Here is a 15036-nt window from a genome sequence, read left to right on the forward strand (position 1 = left end):
TTAAATAACATAAATATTGTTTTCTTCTTGAAAGAGCAAGTAATAAACCAGGCAGAACAGTAAAAGGAAAGACTGCAAATTCAGCTCTAAATTAATTCATGCTCCTCCCCCTACCCCAGTCCACTGCTACTTGATTAGTCATATTTGCCCTCTGTCCCTGTTCGGGAACGTTCACTTTAAATTGTGCAGCTTTTTCACTGGTACTATTTTTAATTGCCTTTAATATGGGTACCTTGATGATGAATACTGAAGACCATCAGTGAGTGAAATGGGAATCCTGTGCCAGGATATTGTCATAGTGACAGTCAGGTTGCAAGACTTAATGTGATGCATTATTAATTGTCATTGTAATATGAGGATACATAATTATTAATTCTGCAGTTTTCTTTGCCACAAAGATGGGACGGAATATTTGTTTTGTGTGACATAAGGCTGGTTGCCTGCCACAGGTGACTGAACATCTCATTGGTAACAGGAGGAGGCTTTTTTCTGAGGATGGGGTGTCAATTTCCCACCCATTTCAGATTTTAGGAGAACTGAAGATGCGCTCAAATGCATTTTGTGCGTGTAGTTCATGTTTGGAAATATTAATAGTTGGGGTGGGTTGTGGATTTCAGAATAACTTTTTAGTGGCTACATAATTTATTTGCCTGTTTGGAATTAGCTTTATAGAAAATGTTCTGAAGGTTTACAGTGTAGGATCACTGTCTAGCTTACCTAAAAAAACTGTCCCAAATTAATTGCTGTATATCGCTAAGGCTGCCCATTTTTTTTTTTCCTATAACTGAACTCTAATTATGTGTATATGTATGCATTATCTTTCATGATTTCTCATCCATTGCTTGACCCAGAACTTTGCATGTCTTAATTATATTTTACAATTACAAAACCCAGGAGACTGCTGAACCTTCCTGAAAGCTCGGTCAGCAGTTGAGGAGCCTGAAGCTTATTAAATTTCCTAGTACACTCTGGAAATGAATTGTAAGGTCAGTACAGTGAAGGATCTCCTTGCTCTTCGTGTATCTGGTAGCTACTCAGAATGTTGTTAAATATGAATCTTTTGAAAGAAAATCTAAAATAAATCACTGTGGTGGCTGATCATACTCCCACTTGAAGGCTCTGGCCAGTTAAAAGAACAAATGGAGATTGATGTTTGAAAGACTGCTTTGGACAGAATACCACCACAGCTAGTAGAAATTGATGTCTTGTTCTCTGAGAGTTTGCAGAATGTTAATACTTTTGGGAAGAAGTTCAACTCCCAAATGTGAAAGAGAGAGAACAGCCATGCATACACATACCAAAATAGGTAATCGCTTGGTGACTATGGAGGTGATCTCAGCTGTGAGAGGAAAAGGAAGGACCTTTCTGTGCTTTGTCTCACCTGTGTGCCCTGACTGCCAGCCCTTGTTCATTCTCTCGAGTCACTGCTTTATTTGCAACATATATTTAATTCTCATCAAATTAGTATGGTTTTGGATAATTCATTTCTTTGAAACAGAGGAGCCGTTCTTATTCTCAGGGTGGGGGAAATTAATTTGTTTCCTCTTCTCGTTTTAGACAGCTAATAGATTATTTGTGGTTATATTCTCTTCATTAGTTCAAAAGAAAATGAAGCTTTGTAGGAATACATAGTCATTTTTGGAGACTGATATTTGGGTTACAGTAATGCCTGCAGATCCCAACTGAAGTTAAAACACTAGAGCATCTCACAGAAGAACTTGTGTGTAAGAGCAGCATTGTGGTAGTTATCTCCCTTGACTGTTTATGCTTACAATACAGACCTCTCGGTTTTCTAGGGTACTTCTGCAGTTGATAGGGAGAAATAAGTCTAATTTGGAATGAGGTGAATATACTCCGAAAGTGCAGGTATTTGGGTTTTTTTTAAGATAGTGAACTCCAGAAGAACCACTATAGCTGAGTTGTCCATGCTGTGTTCATGTTAGTGGCAGCCTGAGAGTATAGCACAGGCCCGTGTGAGCTCTGTCCTAATTTGTGCTGCCCATTGGCTTAGAGGAAGTAAGTAGTAACATTTCAATTTCACTTTTTGCCATGGGCAATTGTTGTGGTCTGTTTTAAAGCTTCCTGGTCTCTTGATGGCACCTTATTTGACTGCCAAGTTCACACAAGGCTTGTTCAGTGTAGGACATACCCAGTGTTTGCTCATGATAATGAAAGTGAATTATGTTTACAACTGCTCTCCTTTATCTTCTGGAAAGCTCTAATACAGACTTTTGCTCTGTATTAAATTAGTGTGTGTGGGGGGGGATAGGGGAGCTAAACTTGTTCCTAATTGTAAGTTTCTGTTATGGTTTGAGGGCAGGGGGAGTGCCACGACAAAATATCTTCTTCCTCTGGGTGGAAGATAAAATATTTCCATTTCAGAGGTGTAATGCCTTCATGTTTTTTCCCCCAAAGCCAGGATGTTTCCAATGGAGTAGCACCTTTCGAATGACATGAGGACATAAGCTGTGGAAGCATTATCCATGGTACATCATAAGGTGGATTTTGGCCAAGGAGCCAAACCCTAAGAGAAGAATGGGAGCAGAAATAGTTTGATTTACCACTCCCAAGAGGCACAGTGTTGCCATTTTGAAGAAATGGTTTCAGTTTTCAGCTGAAATACTTTCACTTTGGGTTACTTGTTTCTGTTAGCAAAATACGTTTTGCATGAATAGCAGTCTATTTTTATAAACAAGTTTTTTAGTCAGTAATCCTGTCATCCGTTAAAAATGGTTTAAGCAGAATTTTACAGCCAACTGTTGTGCGAACTTGGAGGGATTCTGAGCCCAGAGCAAGCTAGCACAACTGCCAGTCATGCCTTCAGGGGTGAAGTTTCACAACAGGTTTTTTGGTGAATTTACCAGACTGGGTAAGTGGGTGGGTCTGGCTAAGGAGCCACATTCGTAAATGCGTACATTTGTTGGGTTTTCCACCGTTATAGGATGCATCCTCTATGATCCTTACTGTTGTAGGTAATCCAGTACTATAGGACAGTACTCCCTTTTCACAGCATTTTGGTAATGAAATGAGGAGTGCACAATAGACTACTGAATTCCTTCTCTTGGAGGAACTTTCCACTATGTAGATGGCTATTGTTAATGCACTGGTTAAGAATATGTTTGAATTTTACTACAGCAACAATGCTATAAGCTTAATAAAAAAATAGTCTTTTATGTAACTTTTATAATAAAGGCTTTTAAATGTGTATGTCAAAGTACGTTATAAGTAATAATACTCGTTTAGCAATGAATTCAGCCCTTTGAACATCATGAACTTGTACTGATGGTCTATATACATATTGCTAAAAGAGAGATTTTGCATTAGGTTTTGGATTTTGTAGCTCGTGGCAACAATGAATGATGTCTTTTGGATCTACAAATGACAGTTCATGGTGTTCTTACTCCAACCTGTCTGCCGTGTCCTACAGCCAGTGGTTGGCACCTCTGTGGAGCAGCTGGAACAGCAGAAGGTAAAAGGAGCTGCAGTTCTCACAGCCCTGTCCATAAATCTGAAATAAGCAGTGCTTTAGGCATGAGGTGCTGGCATACAGGTGGTGCTTAGACTATATGCTGATCTGTTGTTTAAGGGAACAGTGTTTGGGTGAATGAAACAAATCATGTCTGTCACCCTAAATTAGACCACAGTCAGCGTGACATGCAGATATAATTTTTAAGTTCTTTGACTGCAGTGAGATCTAGGCTATGCTTTCTTAGTATGAGGTGTTTTGCAACAGTATTGCCTGATGCCTGCCCCTTGCAAAGTGATTTATTTCTAAATCTGCATTAGTCCGCCCACATCTGACTCACAAGGCAGCCCCACAAACAGTTGTTTCAGCCTAGCTGGGAGAAGGTGCAGGATTAAGAAGAAATGGAGGGAAAAGGAGAGATTGGAAAGATTCTTTCCACATGCTGCTGGCAAATATGCTATCGTGCAAAGACAGGTATTGTTATGCCTTAAATGCTTCCCTGAAGATTTCTAGGTGAATTTCTCAAAAAAAAAAAAAAAAAAAAAAATTGACGTTATCTAGGATATGGCTCCTTGGTATTTTTCAGGCAGATTGGAGCTTGTGCTGCCCAGTACTTAGTTGGCCTCCAGCCCTCGGTTAATGGGCCCTCTCTGAGTGATAGGGCACCCCACCACGAAAACATTGTTTCTGCTCAAATCAGAGCAGCAGTGGAGCTGACTTACACCTGTCAGAGGAGACGCTGTGGAGCAGAAAGGGAGAGATATTTGAAAATGTCATCTTTGATCAATAACTGATGAACAAATATATAAATTCACCATATATACCTTGATGTTAGTAACGAGGTCTACAAAATTTACCTTTTCTGGATATTCTGCCTGTATGGGAGCAGTTGTGCTAGGAGTTGTGCTAAGAAATAAGGTCTAAAAGCATGCCATTATGGAGAGTGCTATACCAGAACACTTGCATATAGGTCTTCTGATCAAAGGGTATGTAACTCCAGTGCTGCACAGGAAACTTTTCAGAGGACTGGGAAGAACCAGGTGGTGAATGTGTAGGCTAGCACAAGTGGAGTGCAGCTGATCCCACTTGTCTACCATCCTCGAGGACTGCTGTGCTGGCTCCTGGGCTGGCACAGGCAGGGAAAGCCTGAGCTGTCTCATCTGCCAGTACGGATGGACCTTATCACCAGAAGTGGGGATCGCATCTTATTATTAGATGTCAAATGGAGATCCTTCATCTCATGCCTAGTGGGGACAAAAAAGGTCTATCACAGAAGTATCAGGTGCTGTCTTGTGTAGAATTTTGGTTTCCATGGCGGTAGGTCCATCATTCATCAATGATGTGATTTTTTTTTTTTTTTTTTTTTTTTTTTTTTTTGGAATGCTTTTCTGATCTACACAGTCATTAAGAAATTTATTTAATCTCACAGTGGTAGCTATGCTTGGTCAGTGCATCCTGTGACGGCTGTAAGGTAAGAAAGATTGCAAGTTCAGCCTTTTTTTTTTTTTGAGGAGATTAAGGAAAAGAAAAAGGAAAAAAAAATGGTGGGGGTGTGTGGCAAAAATAAGCATCTCCTTCCTGCCAGAGCTGTACTAACACAGTGGGTATTTCTCCGTTTCAGAAGGAAGGTTACCTCTGGGAAAGCTACCTGTGTTTTACCTGCTGCCCCTGTGCCACCAGTCACCTCACTTGTGGCTGTGTAACGGTGACCATTTCTTTTCCTTCCCTTTTTTCACCTCTTGCTTCTCCAGGACACAGATGGAATCAACCTGTACTACTGGTCCCTGTTCGATGGACACGCTGGGTCGGGGGCAGCTGTGGTGGCTTCCAAACTGCTGCAGCACCACATCCTGGAGCAGCTGCAGGAGATAGTGGACATCCTGAGGAACACGGCCGCCCTCCCACCCACCTGCCTGGGAGAGGAGCCCGACAACCCGGCCACCAACAGCAGGACGCTGACGCGGGCGGCCTCCCTGCGTGGTGGTGTGGGGGCCCCGGGCTCGCCCAGCACCCCTCCAACACGCTTCTTCACTGAGAAGAAGATCCCACACGAGTGCCTGGTTATTGGGGCCATAGAAAGTGCGTTCAAGGAAATGGTACGTATATCTCAGGGCTCTGAAGTCCTTGTTGTATACACTGATTAGTCACATGGCCTGGAGAAGATGAACGTTCAGGGATTATTTTCTTTGCACTCTTTTTTTTCTTCCCCTGCTTAAACACTATCTAAGTGTGGACAGAATTATTTAAGAGCCTTAGTAGCTTACATGATACATCCCTGTGGGGTAGGAACTGCACCTTAAGTCCCAGGCAGCAACACAGCCATGTTTGTGGATTACCTGACTCTTAGAATCTTGGTTCTCTTTTAATTTTTTTCTCCACACACACACACACCCCCACACCCACCTGTTTGTTTTTTTAAAGATAAAAATTAGTATTGCCTCACAGTAGCAGATTTCAGCATTGGCTGTTACCGTAAGGCTGTGTATGTGGTCATGCACTTTACAAAGCCTCGTTGCCCTACCAGAGCAGCAGCAAAGGCTCTCAGCGTTCCTTGCACCACAGACCCTTGTTCGTGTTGCCCACAACTACATAAACAGGTCATAAAAGGTCACATCAGGGACATGGATGAGGGGCACCATCCTTGATCCAGTGACCTGTAGTTCACGTTAGTATTGGCGTAGCTTATAAAACACAGTAGTGACTGTAGAGAGTCTGTGTGCAGCTCTTGACTGACAGGTTGGGTGTGGGTGAGTGGGGCATGAGGTACTTTACTACCACCCACTTGACTCTTGTGTACAGTGTGAACAACTGGTAGGAAATCATGACCCTATGGAAACTGAATATCCATCAGTTTCCCCATAGAAGGCTGTTTTTTTCTCCTCTGTATTGATTTAGCTGCTCCACACCTTCCCCCCTTCACTTCTCCTCATTATTAAAAATAATTCTTGTCAGGCAGAGCAGAGTCTTGGCCTGGCACAGTGAGTACATGCGGATTAGGTCTTGGGAGATCTGATTTTGTTCTTTTTTTTTTTATTTTATTTTATTTTAATTTTGGTTTTGTTGTATTTAGAAAAGCCTCTTACTTCAGCAGAAGGTTTTTAAATTAGTAAGTGTTTCCCAGAGGTTTTATTTGTTGTCTGAAAAAAGGGTGTTTGATCTTTGTTTTTCCTGATATATATGAATTTTGTTTAGTACATGCATCTAATTAGAGACTACAGTTATTGTTATAACAAAGTAGTACTTCACTTTGAATTCCAAATAGCAGTTATCTTGCTGGATTGCACTTCCTTCTACCCTAGGAATTGCAGGCAAACAGACCCACCAGCTGGGTTTGGACTTTTAGGTGGGTAGGTCCAGGAGCAGGATCCACAGCTGTGACTTGGGTATCGCTCAGCATGGGGCATGCCAGCAGATTTATGCATTGTGGCTAGTGGATTCAGTTTTTTCTAGCTGAAAAGAAAGAGGACACATGAAAATCTTCTGTCAGTTTAGCATTCAGTTTTCAGAAAGGGAGGACTAGCTTGTTCATTTCTTTGTTGAGAAAGAAGGAAAAAGACGACACTGCCCATCCACTGCACACTGGTGGGGTTCAGAGCAAGCTTAAGAGAGGAACACCAATTTCATGCTTCAGTTGGGGTGATTTTCAGGCCAGAAGAGTGCCAGGCTCTGAGTGCATGACATGACTCTCTCCTTTTGAAACTGGCTCCAAGTGCAGGAGAGATGAGAAATGGAATTTCATGGGACTGGAAAGCAAAAATAAGAGAGCTAAAGATGGGCTATTTCAAGTGCTCTGCCTTTCTTACATGAGCAGTCTGAGTGCATTACCCATCATTGCCTTCCTGAACACATCTAAGTGAGCAGGGCTGTTATTGCCCTGCTTTACTCTGAGTTCACCCCTCTGTTCGGTAGGTGTTTGCAGAGCAGACCATCTTAGCTCATGTCCAGGCACCTGACTGCTTGGGAGGGCTTCTTTCATGATAGAGTATGCAAATACAGAAATCCTGGATAACTCACTACAGTTACGGTGTCTGGATATTCCATGTACAGGTCATAGTAATCTATCCTCCCTTTTTCTAAACTGAAGTCCAGAGAGTGTTTTATTTTTCTCCCAGTGTCTTTGTTCATATGCTACAGATCAGATACCTTAATCCTCACTTTTGGCCCTTATTAGAGGGCTGAAGTTCATTGTCTGTCTTTGCTATATAAATGACTCTGTGTCTACCACAATGTAATATAATTTCAGCATTAAGTTTTACATTAAAAAGAAGTCTTATCAAAACAGTCAGATTAAGTGAAAGCAATAGATAATTATATCTACTTTAAATTTCTGGGTGAGTCTTGTGCTTATAATTGGTTTAGGCAAAAGAGTATTTTCTTTTGTCTGTGTAAGGGAGCAGTTTATAAGATCAACACTTCTGAGTTTCATCTATGCTTGTAATGATTGATCTTCCTTCTGCCTCTGTCTAACTTCCTGCTACCTTATACTTTGGGTGCAGATTTTGGGCCTCTTCCACAGCACATTGTTTATTCAGCCCTATTTTGTACTGGAATGTCATGGCTGTTGTTGAGTTAGGTCAATGCAGTTGAGATGTGCATAATGTATGAGGGTTTTCTGCCAGCAGAGTGTATCATTTTACCTGGCACTCGGTGAAAGCTCATGTTTCCTGGACACGTAGGCAGACTTTTTGGTGTTATTTCCTGAAACACCCATTGCTGCAAAGGAGCCCTTTAAACTGGTAAAAAAGTTGAGTAAATACAGATACTTTTTTTTTTTTAAACATTTCACGCTGACAGATTTATCTAATGATGGTTTTGTCCCCTTTTCCTGGGAGCATTTAGCATATCATTACTATTTTTCCCCAAATGCCTTTTGAATTCTAGTTAAGATCTCCCTGTTTTTGCCTGAAGTCTCAAATAAAATGCAATTCATCCCTTTCAAAAGGCTTTTGAATTTTTTTTTCCTTTATTTGGTGTGGTTTCCTTTGGACATTGCTTGTCTGACGGCTACATGCAGTAAAACACTGGAAAGCTGACACAGACCAAGTCATTGTCTAACTTTAACAATTAAGATGTCCCCTTTTAAAAGCACTTCTAGATGGTATTCTCTGATTGTATTGAAACCTGCGATTAGCAAATTTCTGTGTTCTGTTCTCAGGTAATTTACTATCCTGTTTAAAAAGTAAAAAATGCTTCATGTCAGTAATTGTCAGTGATCACCATTACTCCAGGTAAAAGGAAAGAAATAAGCTCAAAATCTGAAGGTGTCATAGGTCAAATCCTCTAATTTTCATCTCTTGAGTTTAAACGTGCATTTATGGATTCAGTTCTGGGGAACCAGGAGGGATGTTTCCAAGTGCTGTTCTGTACCAGATAGAAGCATCAAACTGTATTTAACCTTGTATAGAGGTGTGTGACATAGTGTGTGTGTCTATTAAAGAAAGATTAAGGGGAGAGAGCACCTTTTCCACATTGAACCCTGTTTAATTTTGAATGGGAAAAAATGGCACAGAACTGATCTGTATGATTCATTTGAAGTATAAGTTTGTATACATTGTATCATGATTTTCTTATTTGCTGAGATTTTTTTGACTCAGATGAAATCTAGACAGGTGTTTCTGCAAGGTTGGTGTCATTTTAATTTGAACAATCTTGAGAGAGCAACATAGGTTGTACGGTTTTCCTTTTGAAAAGCTTCCTCTTATTAAATAGCCGGTAGAAATTAGGAGGATTAAAACAGTGTTGCAGGCATTTTGATGCCTTTTTGACAGAGCTAAAGCAGATTAAGGAGTTAATTTTGTCTTTATGCTGTCTGAAACTTTTTTTTTTTTTAAAGCAGGTACCTGATACTGTGTGTGTAGGGAGTAAAGCTGCTTTCCGTCCTAGCAAGATTGAGATCCTGGAGGAAAGGCCCCTACTCTGAGGACAGATATAGATGAGAAATAGTTATTCTAGTTGTTGCAGTATGCTAACTTGTGGTAATGATGATACTGCAAATTGAACGTACCTAGTTCTGTTTTCAAGGTCCTCAGTTTCCAAAATTTAGCATCAGGTATAGCTGGCATTCGCTTTTTGTGCCTCCACACTTGCTGCTTTCGTGCTGTCTCCCCTCGCCGCTGCACCCGCTGCGCACACAAGCCCGCCCGGTTGAGGCTGCCGGTGGCGAGTGTCCCGGTGCGCTTCGCTTCGTGTGCCCAGCATGAGTGGGTCAAGACAGGTGGAGGGAAAAGCTGGGGTGCCACAGCACCCCGAGAGCCACCGGCTGTCCACGAGGTGGCACGAGCAAGCTGCTGTCGGGGGTCCGGGAGCCTCTGACAGAGCGGATGGTCTGGCTTCGTGGCATAACGTTCCTCCTTGTTCGGAAGAGATTGTTAATTAGCATGTTTAACCCTTGCTTTTGGGAAGCCCAGGTCTGAGCCTTGGTGAGGCAGGCACTCAGGAGATCTGAGCAGTCAGGGTGGTGGGGATGGTCTGTCCTGGGGCTGCTTCTGTCACTGGTGGAGAAAGCGACCCCTCCTCTGTCCACTCGCTCTGGAAATGTACCCTGTGGAACTGCATGGTGTCCTCCGCAGGCTTTGCTCCATCCTCCCTGCGCTCCCTCACCCAGGGAAGGGGGACCGGGGTGACCAGGCGTGAGGCAGCCCTTGTGAGCACCCTGCTCCTCCCGCAGCTACCTCACGGGTCCTAAAAAGGGGGACAGAGCACAGACTAAATTAGCTGCTTCCTTGGCAGGGAACGATAACCTTTTAGAACAGAGGACATAGAAATCCTCTTTTTCATTTGTTTTTCTGTCAGTGTCTACATGAGTGGCGTGTGCTGCCCTTTGGGCTGAAAGGTGCCTTGTTTGCTTCTGCCCAGCAGTGCTCAGTTCTTCCCCTGCATGCAGATAGCTATGTGGGCATCAACTGCATGCTACAGAAAGGAGGAAAAAAGGAAAAAAAAAAAAAAGTTTGCTCTGAAATCTTTCTCCAGATGACAAATGAGAAAAGCTTTGTATACATTCAGACTTTGTCTGGAATGAGCCCCTTTATACCCATAAATGCTTCAGAGATGCTTTGGGGTTTCTGCCCCTCTTCATGCTGTACTACTTTCCCAGCAGCACTGTTATAAAGTATTTCATTAAAAGCAAATACCTATACATCAGAATGAGTTAGTGGCATTGGTGGGCTTTATTTTATTTTCATTTATTTTTCCCCTCCAATCTTGTTGAGCTGTAGGAAAGCCTTCCCTTGCTTTGCTCCCCTCCTCAAAAAAGGAAATGTCAAAGTGTGTAATATCAAATTAAACATAACACTGAACACACTCTGGCAAGTCATGGTAGTAAATTCAAGTTCTGAACAACAACTAGATGGAAGAGCCCATGAATGGCAATTATTCAAAAAAATCCAGTACACGGATCTAGTTTAAGTCATGGAAACTTTGAAAATGAGGCCCTAAGGATTATGTATCTTCTCTCTTATAATAGATGCTTCTGAATTCTGCTTCTTGAAAGAAATAAATTTTAATTTAGGCATTCCATCACTTAGAAAGTATACATATGACACAGCTGAAACCAGGTGAGGAATTGTACATTGTTTGAAGGTCTCAGAGGATACTCCAAACTGCGGAGATGAAGGTTTTTTAAAATGCCTGGCAGTGCCTGGAAAATCCACTGTAGTGTTTGTAAGTTTAAATTATTTTGATGGTTAGAAACGTCTGCTTCCTTTGAACTGTTCTTTTCAGCTTAATTTAAAAATATATAGAAACCATGGGGAGGAAAATCAGCTTCTCTATGGCAAGATTAGATAAATAGGCATATATAACAGGCCCATGTCTGTGACCAAAGGTTCTGTGAGATTTGATTTTTAGCTTGGAGGTGTTTTCCTCCTGGTCCTCATTTCCCCCCCACCCTCGAATTAAAAAAGGGGAGACGGGGGGGGGGAAGAAAAAGGAAAACCACAAGTCAATGGGAGCACGGCTTAAGAGCCAGCAGCAAAACTCGTCGTCTGTCGGGCAGCCGGGTGCAGTTCCCGTGTGCGGCGGAGGATGGCCGTGTCGGGCAGCGCTGCGCGTTTCTTGCTGTCCCTGCCACACCGCCCGCCTCGCTGCTCTGTGTGTGGCACAGAGGGGGCCTGTCCCTGCGCACACCGGCCAGCAATGAGTCCCGTTATTTGTGACAGACACCCTCTGCCCGGCCTGCTCGGGACAGCGGCCGAGCGCCGCTGAGCATCCCTGCTGCTGCTGCCCCAGGTCACCTCCCTCTTCTCAAATTGTAGGAAAGAAAGCGTGGTCCCTGGCCTCCTCCAACTCTGCAGACTTTCAATCAAATTGCAGCTGTCATGGTTTGCATTTGTTGTGGTGCTTTTCCTCAGATAAATTTAGCTCTAAAATAAAGCTTTAAATTCCATACCCCAAGGCATGGACAATTTGAGCTGTTTGTTGCTCAGTGCAAATATGAAAATGGCTGAAATATAGCTCCGTGTGTGTATGTATGCATGCACACAGAGGCAAACAAATATACTCATAATAAAAAACACATACAAGTAGGCAGGGTTTAGCTGAAAAGATCTGCCAGTACTTGCAATGGCAATGTTAAATGATGCTTCCTGTTTGAATCCAGTATTATAGGGAAACATCAGTTTGCAATTGGATTTGATTCTGGACACAGGACAGGAGGGTAATTTGTAACATGCTATGTTATTAACCCAAACTAAACTAAGAGGCAACAGAATGAATTCATTGGCGTATACTTTAATTTTTGTTTAAAATGTATGGAGTACTGGGAAATAGCTCATTTACTTCTCTTTCATGCTCTCCACGCTTTCCTGGGACTATATATATATGCACACACATGTATATACATATACATATACATGTATATTTATATTTTTCTGTATTTTTTTCATTCCTGGGCTTGATTGATTGTTGCTGACAGACATGACCTGTGTTTTCCACTTCTATTAAGCAGGAGGACTTTTTTGTATATAATATTTTTTACACTCAGAATCAGTTGGAACCTAAACACGGGAAGAACTATTTGAGTAGGTACGTACCTCCTTAAATTTGGGCCTGTGCACATGTATAAAAATTAAGTCTTTTCAGGACCTCATAAAAGCGGTGAGATGACACAGGGTTAAATACTGTGATTCATCCTGGAAAGTCTGTGAATGCCTAATATTTTTCAGTAAATACTGTGCTACTGACCTTTCCCCCCTCTGCCCGCATAAGAAGTTTGGCATCCACCCGTTCCCTGTGTTACTGAAGGGTAGCCTTGTTGGCGTGAGTGTCCCCTGCTGCTGTTTGTACAGGTATATGCTCTGCAATCCTAGCATCCATTTTGGAGAGAAGATAGTTATTAATATCGTAGCTAGGTCTCATTAATTATTTGTTGTCTAAGTAAAACACTCTCCAATTATACCACCAGACACCTGTTGTTAAGCTACATTTATCTTTGCCTTCATTGTGCTTTTTCTGTAGCAGATTCCTTTGCATCCCTCAGAGTTGCCATTTCTTCCTCGGTGCCTGATGTTTTACAGTCTCCTGTCCTGACTTTTCACTAACATCTTTGCATCATAAGTAATAGCTACTTCTCAACTTTCAGTTCTTCTCCCTGACCATGTGGCCATAGCTACAACAGTAAAGAAAGCCAGTGGGACATGCTGCTTAAGACAGACTCTATTTTATTTTGGCAGGGGGGGATGATCTTCATTTTCTAAAACATTAGTTGCAATGCTGTCTTTACAAATCTTGTTCTCTTTTTCCATTAGGATTTGCAAATAGAACGAGAGAGGACCGTGTATAATATTTCTGGTGGCTGCACAGCCCTTGTGGTGGTGTGTTTATTGGGGAAGCTTTATGTGGCAAATGCTGGTGATAGCAGGTGAGTAATTGTGGTGTCTCCTCAACTATTCCTTCACCCCAGACTTCCCAGGTCTGATGTTACCAAGTTCCTTAGGTACAAACAGTATCACAAGAGGGTTCCACTTATTGGCTGGAGGCTTAATGGTTCTCACTGAAATTAATGCAAATGGCAGTCATAGGCTTCCAGTATCTTGTTGAGTGGTGGTTGCAATCAGGGAGGTTGATGACACTTCTGGCCCTATACCAGTTTCTGGATGACTTGATGGTGGAAGGATGCTAAAGAGCCATTGAAACAGAAGAGATGCTGGGTATGTAGTAGAATTCTGTGTTAAACACTGACGAAGTGACTGCATCTGGAACAGCTGGTAAGGCTGAACTGGTTCATTAGGAAGTCCTGTGGCTCCTGTCTTGGAAAACCACCTGACTCTCAGATTTTTATATAACTGAAAGTAATAATCTGTAAGCAAGTAACTGCTACTCCTGCAACAGGGAGGAGAGGTTGGAGAGGGGCTATCACAGGCTAGGATTTTTACTGTGTTCCATTTTAGCTTGTGTACTTGTCCGTTTCTCAGAACTGAAGAAGTTCAGGAGTTGTACCGTTGTTATATTTAGAAGTTGGATGCTTGAAGACTAATGATGAGAAACTTTTTCTCTGTGTTCTGATTTAGCTAAACCTAGGAGCATACTGGAAATATCTCACTTGCATTCTTTCTCTCTCTCTCACTCTCTGCCCATACCACCATCAGAGAGAGATAATGAGGCTGCTCTTGCAAGACTTTAGACCTTCACATGTTTCTTTTGGCAGTGTTCTGCATAAACAGGCCAGGGCACATAGTTCCCTGCATGATACAGACTGCTGTTGTGTTCTCTTAGTTAGCAGCTGAGACACTGAAGTCTGCAAAGGTACCAGACCATGTTGTCTTTAGGTGAAGACTGCTGTGGTTATGTGTTTGTTTCAGGTTTGTGCACACACAGTGCAGTGCATGTTTGTACTGTGCGTGCCCAACGTATTTACAGAGAGCTGTCAACCGCAAAATGTTTTGTAGTTTAAACCTAACATATTTATTGCCTCTTTTCTGCTTTAAACTATGTAGGGAGTCAGATAAATCCTTTGTGCATAAAGTTTCTATTCTTTTCATGTTGGTGATTGTCCTTAATATGCTGAATTTTGTGTTTATATTGCAAATTGCTCACCCAGTTCCTCTTGACAAGTGACATATTTGAATCTTTTTCACATCAAATATCAAATGAGTCCTCACAGAGGGTAGCTGCAAACATGTTTGAGTAGACCACCTGTCTAGTCATCAGAACCAAATTTTATCTCTCTTGCCATTATATTAGAAATAACCATGTTTTCCTGTGCTATTGTGCTTGAAATACAGTTGAGTCTCTTCCATTAGGTTGGCTAAATTTCTTTATCATCTCTTACAAGTGTTCTGTGTAAAACTGGCCATGCGGGACTGACTTCTGAGTAGTTGAAATCTTTGTTCTTAAATGACTGGTTGCTTGCAGTTCCATCGGGATTCTTTCTCTGCTTCCTGAGAGTAGCCTCAGCTCCATTGCAGCCTCTGCCACCCAGTTGGAAGAAACTTGTTGACAATGATCTTGAATTAGCCCAAGCATCCACTGTAGTTAAAACCACTAAGTCTTCAGTAGTCTTGTAATGTTCATCAAGTCCATCAAAAACATCTCTTTAAAAAAACAGGAATAGCAGGAATTAGAAGGGAAGTCAT

The 15036-nt window shown here is 41.9% G+C and overlaps 1 protein-coding gene across 1 annotated transcript in view; it reads left to right on the plus strand.

Moving 5' to 3' along the window:
- The window catches only part of PPM1H (protein phosphatase, Mg2+/Mn2+ dependent 1H), a 143452-nt gene that overhangs the window by 70827 nt on the left and 57589 nt on the right, over positions 1–15036 (plus strand). Inside the window, exons 3-4 of the mRNA XM_032999808.2 lie at positions 5218–5562; positions 13210–13322. Coding sequence (XP_032855699.2) covers positions 5218–5562; positions 13210–13322 — 458 coding nt within the window. The remainder of the gene's footprint in view (positions 1–5217; positions 5563–13209; positions 13323–15036) is intronic.

The sequence above is a fragment of the Tyto alba genome, unplaced genomic scaffold, assembly GCF_018691265.1.
Source record: "Tyto alba isolate M040663 unplaced genomic scaffold, T.alba_DEE_v4.0 Super-Scaffold_2, whole genome shotgun sequence".
NCBI lineage: Eukaryota > Metazoa > Chordata > Aves > Strigiformes > Tytonidae > Tyto > Tyto alba.